At 34.2% G+C, this 6,063-nt stretch overlaps 1 protein-coding gene across 2 annotated transcripts in view; it reads left to right on the forward strand.

Annotated features, from left to right (window-relative positions):
• Positions 1 to 2,057: 2,057 nt before the first annotated feature.
• LOC108735781 (transcription factor E2F2-like) overlaps positions 2,058 to 6,063 on the forward strand; it is a 6,484-nt gene continuing 2,478 nt past the window's right edge. Inside the window, exons 1-3 of one of the 2 annotated variants that reach the window (XM_018467934.1) lie at positions 2,058 to 2,620; positions 2,936 to 4,050; positions 4,553 to 4,874. In XM_018467934.1, coding sequence (XP_018323436.1) covers positions 3,058 to 4,050; positions 4,553 to 4,874 — 1,315 coding nt within the window. In that variant the 5' untranslated portion in view covers positions 2,058 to 2,620; positions 2,936 to 3,057. Of the gene's footprint in view, positions 4,051 to 4,552; positions 4,875 to 6,063 lie in introns of both variants that reach the window. The other variant, XM_018467935.1, reaches the window with a different exon arrangement.

A 6,063-nucleotide genomic window follows, 5' to 3' on the forward strand; every position in this document is an offset into this window, starting at 1 on the left:
TTGCGACACACGCCTAGTTTTTTTAATAAATAATTTAGAGTTGCTCTTACGTTTTTTTCGGTTTTATTAATGTGTACGATGTATTAGTATAAAATATGTGTATACCATAAATATGTGTAACCACAATTTTTTATTTTTAATATTTTTTTTTACGTTTTAACAGTAAAAATGAGACGTTTCATTTTCTTTTTATGATTATCATTAAATGTATATGTAATATGGAGCTTAAGTTGTGATGATCATTTAGCGCATTTTCTAATATTTTTTCTTTTTAAATAATTTTTGCTGTTATTGCTATTGTTTTTACTACTACTACTACTAGTTAATAAATGGCTAATTTAAGTTGCTCGGCAAGACTTTTCGTAAATGTAGGCTTTTGAGGTACGTTTAATATCAGGTATTCTATAGTTTTTCACTTAGAAATGCCCGGGTGAATTAGCGAAATGTCCCGTTTCTCTTTCAAATGCAACCCCATCTAAGTACATACATATTAATCGATGCTCAATATTTCTAAGATTTTTTTAAGATCACGACTTAATTGTCGGTTCGAGACCAAAAAAAAAACTATTTTAAAAATGTATTTGTGTACCTACAGCGTGTAAATAAAGAAAAAACAATTTGTAGACGCAGGTTGAGCTTTTGCTTTTATTTTTTGTCATTCTTATACTTTCTTTGTTTTAGAAAGGAAAAACAAAAGAAATCAGAGCTCAATCTGCGTTTAATATGTGTACTTTGTAGAATATACATAAAAATCTTAGCGACCGGATCTCTATGCACAAAATATGTATATTTTTGTTTTTAATTAATCAAAGTGGCGTTGCCTTTCGAAAAAACGTTAAAAATCATATGTTGTAGACATTCCAACTGCGAACAATTCCATACTTTGTTAAAAAAGAAGTAAATAAATAAAAAGGAAACGATCAAATTGTGTAAATATAATTTTGTACTTAAAATGTAGAGGATGTAAATAATTAATTTGTGGTGTCTTTACTATGTTCTGTACATTTTTTAAACTTAAAAAAAAAAAACTAACATTACTAACATATATAACGTACATTTCGAAGCAACAAAATTCAGAACAGTAACTTGTCTTACTCCCAACAGTCATCTCTTTTTTTTTTTTAGTAAAGTACACGTGCCTGTTGTTATGGGAACTGGTCTAGTTACTATAACAACGACTCCGTATCAGGGTGATATTAGTTTTCAGTAAATAAGGTAGGGGTTGTATTAAAGAGTTCAGACTGGTTATAACGGGGGCATTTACGTCATCACGCGGGTTTAGATCAATCACTTATAGTGTATAGGCTTTTACATTTACATAAATAATTGTTCTATATAGAATTAGTGTCTTGTATATTACTATTCATAGCTGTACAAAGTGACACCACGGTGTCCATAACATTATTTGTAATTTAATTCATATTAATAAAAACCAGTAACAGTAACGGATCTTGTTGTTAGCCAATGCTACCCGCGTCCTCATAGTTTCCTTTGGCATCTTTGTCATCGTCGTTTTCCGTTACTTTTCGACTCCTAGATAAATTCTCATCTCTTCTCAGTAGGCGTAGGAAAGTTTATAAATCAGTGTATATATATTTATTCTAAATGAGAATTTATCTTTTATTAATGTTTAAAAGAAATTTTGTGATCAAGAAGAAAAGCACCTTTAGTATCAGGTAGCGCCAAAGGTACGTATAATGCTGTAATTAAGTTAGTCAGTAAATAGTAATTCGGTAATTATTAATGTAATTTTCTAGGAAGACGCTTTTATCAATTGAGGTAAATCTTTTGGAGAAGTTAGAATAATAAGTAAATATCTTCTTTAATAATTAAAATCATTTAAATAAAAGATCACAATTTATGAGCTAATAATTAAGTTGCGTAATTAACATTAAATTAAATAAATATGGAAACAGAAAAATTTGTGTATGCTCTATAGCTTTATTAGATATATTTATAATCCCTTTGGAATTTTATATGTTACGTCTATGGTCATTATGTTTGTTTGGTTTGTTTACGTTATTTATCTTATTTTCAATAAAGTAAGGTTAGGTTAGAGTGAAAATATGTTTCAAATTGAAATTTTCAAAAAAAGATAGTAGCTGTGGGTTTTAGGGCATTGCTAACGATGAAGTATTAAAGTTGTATCGTTTGAATGCATTTTTTTTGTTGGCATCAGTCACATTACTTGACGTTTTTCCGGGCTATCATCTGAGGAGCGGTCTTCGGCGCATGCGTAGCCCTTCGCGCCAACTGCTCGGTACAGATGGCAGATGTTTGTAACCGGTGCAGGAATGAACACGCCGATCATTTCTAGCCAATATTCGACATTTTTTTACTGAGCAATCGAAAAAAATACAATTCCGAAATTGGTACCATTCGAAAGATCGTTTTTTGTAGATTTAAGTCGTGGTTTGTAATCCGTTTTCCGTTGATCACAAGTTTTATGGTGAACCGTTTTTGAGATGTGGGCACAGCTGCTCCTTCAATTATGGCTTGGCAACCATTTTCAGTAATATTTTAAATGTGCTGTTTTTTTTAAATTAGTTGGTAAACAGTCCTTTATTGGAGCTTTCGGGATTATAATGATCAAGTTTTCTAGTGCATCAAACTTGAAATTGTAAGTATCTAACCATTCTACTGTATACATTTTCCGTTGTACATTATGATGGCGTTCGCGTGCGAGAGGGCGGCGTTACGTGTTTGTATGCGAAGCAAGCGCCGGGGGGTTGCTTATGTTGGGGTTGCGTTGATTTAATCAAACTTCATAGAATATGTTCCGAAAATAGTGCGAGCACATTTTTTCCAAATTCCATGCCATACTGTATAACCTAACGTACTTAACTTTGTAGTTATTTGCTTGGGATTTTCTTGCGTTTATTAACTGAAATTAGGGTTCTGTTGTTTGTTGGTGCACGGGTGATTTATTTTACAGTCAAATGTTCGAGGGATTTTACTAAAAAGGTCGTAACGATCGTGATTTTCAAAAACGAACCTGCTTTTTCCTCCATTTTGGTTATTTGAAATGAATTGACGTAACAAGAAACCTATTTCGCTATGCACCGAGGAACTTGCCGATCTACTATGGAGAGCCCCAGGGGGTATCGCGTAGTACCGTCGAGTTCTACCCCTGACACGGATTCGAAGAAATGGTCCATGAAAGAAGAAATAACGGAAACGACCCCCAGTCCACACTTGTTAGATCACGGCTATGGGGCTACACCACAGAGCCAAATCATATCCTCGGCGATACCCAGCAGTGCTCCGACAGTAAAAAGAAAACTTAATATGGACACGCAGCATGTCGTCGTTCCTATAAAGCCTGAGTTCAAGGCACCACAACCTAAAAAACAGAGAAAGAGCTCTCCTACAAAAAAGAACACTCGTTATGATACTTCTTTAGGGCTGCTCACCAAGAGGTTTAGACAGCTTCTAGAGGTTTCATCTAACGGGGTGGTAGATTTAAACAAAGCTTCAAAGGAATTAGGGGTTCAGAAGAGGAGAATTTATGATATAACTAATGTTTTGGAAGGCATAGGCATTTTGGAAAAGAAATCTAAAAACAACATACAGTGGAAGGGTGGTAGCAAGGGTAGTCATGCCTATAGTTGTCTTCAAGATGAAGTGAGGGCCTTGGAAGACAGAGAAAACAAACTGGATCAGCTAATTAAGTCTGCTGAGACAGAACTTCACAAACTTAGCAAAAATAGAAGGTATGGGTATGTGACCTATCAAGATTTGAGGTCTATTGGACGTTACAAGCACAAAACTGTGATGGCTATTAAAGCACCTCCGGATTCACAGCTCATTGTGCCTCAGGACCATGATGATGGGTACAAAATGCAAATGAAGAGTGAAACTGATGAGATAGAAGTTTTTCTGTGTCCAGAGCACTTTTCACCTCCTAAACCTAAGCAAATACCGCCAATGGATCCCTTATTAAAGGATATTAAAGACATTAAACTTAGTCCAGGACTGTTGAGTATTGCCACACCACCTGTGCCCTTATTTGATAGCCCTACACCACAACACAAGCCAGTTTCTTCTGAGGTGAGTTTATTAAAAAAATTGCATTACAATGAATGCTATAATTGGTTATGTATTATAAGGTTGTATTGTATTTATAAAATTGATAATATATTTGATCAGTTATACTTTGTTATCTAATTAAAGTAATCAACAACTCTTTTAAAAGTCTTTATATTGGGGCTTGCATTCAAAATATATCAAACAATTGATAATAGGTCAACTGATGCTGTCCTGATTCGTGTTTAAAGGCCGTCGTCGGTTGGAGTTGTTTTCTAACGTTTCACTAGCACTAGTAGCGAGTCTCTTCAAAGGTCTTTCCATCGCCGATGCTCTATGTGGACTAGATTCTAGTGAAACATTAGGAAGAAACTACAACCGATGGCGGCCTTTAGACCCGAATCAGGACAGCATCATTTCAGCTACTAGTCGCGAAAGTCTCTACTAATAACTAATAAACGAATAATTTTGTTTTTGACTAAAGTACATGTATTAATTGAAAATCTTGTTTGTTTTTCCGTTTTAGATTTGTCGTAATTTGTCGTTTTCGAAGGAGTCCGGTTATCATCCGAATAATTCAAAAAGTCTTACGTTCGGTAATTCGTCCAATTCGCCTTGCAAGAGCGAGGACAGCATCAGTTCGGACATAGACAGTTTAACGATGTCGCCGGGTCCGTTACGATCCTACATCGACGGTTTCATGCCCACCAGTAGCAGTACCAATATTTTGGATTCTTGTACAATGCCAAGCACCAGGAAGCTCAAGACTATGCTTATAAACGAAAGCGAAGATTTAGGGCCATTGGACGGGCGGCTTTCAATTGACAGTGACGACCATAGTAGCACAGGTAAAATTTGCTTTATTCTTTTGTCCTTTTTTTTATTAATCTTAATGTATAATCTCTGATAACTTTTGGTGACGAAAGTGGGGAAAAACTGTCTTTTTCTGCGATGTGGTTTAACTGAGGAGAAAGCCGGAGGGAAGTGGGTTTGTTCCGGGACTCTGACTGTGAAATTGTGTTGTTTTTAATGTACCACATCACAGGCAGAGTTCTAGCTACGCGCCCATAAAATATCATCGATTATGACTACAAATAAGGAAAAGTTCGGTAAATATCTCTTAACTTATATATTATCAGTAAGTATTAGAATAAAAAAATAGATATCAAGTTTCCTAGAAGTCTCCTAAAAAAACTTGTATGAGTTATCTGTCCGTTTGTTGTAAATAATTTCAATAATACATGAATTGGCTTTACACCTTTTTAAAGTCGTATTTTGGGTTTCTTATTTTGGAAACATTTTTTCTTACATTAACATTATTAATTTCTTTCTCAAATGTAAATAAACAATAAACCATAAGTGTTCCTCTACTATTCACCCTTTTTAACGATTATTCCTTTTAATTAGTATTTAAACAAATTTTGGTAGAAACTTATATTAAACTAATTATACCACAATTAATCAGTAGTTTAACACATTTATTTAATCACTTATAAAGTAATGCCTTTATTCCCTTGCCTTTTCCAATGCCTCGCTAAAAAAATTCAATAAACGAAAAAGTAAGCAGTATTCTGACGGTATGTTGTCTACATTCACTTTTTGAAAAGAATTAAGATTTTGATTTGAATTTCTCAGAATTTTGCTTACTTGTCGAAAGTAAATTTTTAATACGTGATATGTACTGATTACTCGCTTTAACTGTACCTACTACTAAGTAAATAAAGCCCAAAATTAGGTCTTCCTTTTTTAATTTTTCGTTGCTTTTTTTATCCACCCATACGATTGCTTGGGATATGCTGCTTTCTGTTGTACAATGCGCTGAATCCTGCGGTTGCTCCTTGTGTTTAAGTAGCACCATGGGATTCAGCTCACTGTGCAGCTTCTAACCGCTTCTGGTCTCTCCATCATGTGCCTTAATTATTATTATTAAAAATCGTTATTAATATATAATATTAATCTTACACATCAGAACCATCGTTTTCCCGATTATTTTTTGTACATATATTAAAAACACGCGTGTATATACAGTTAATAATA

The sequence above is a fragment of the Agrilus planipennis genome, unplaced genomic scaffold, assembly GCF_000699045.2.
Source record: "Agrilus planipennis isolate EAB-ADULT unplaced genomic scaffold, Apla_2.0 scaffold138, whole genome shotgun sequence".
In the NCBI taxonomy this organism is placed as follows: Eukaryota; Metazoa; Arthropoda; class Insecta; order Coleoptera; family Buprestidae; genus Agrilus; species Agrilus planipennis.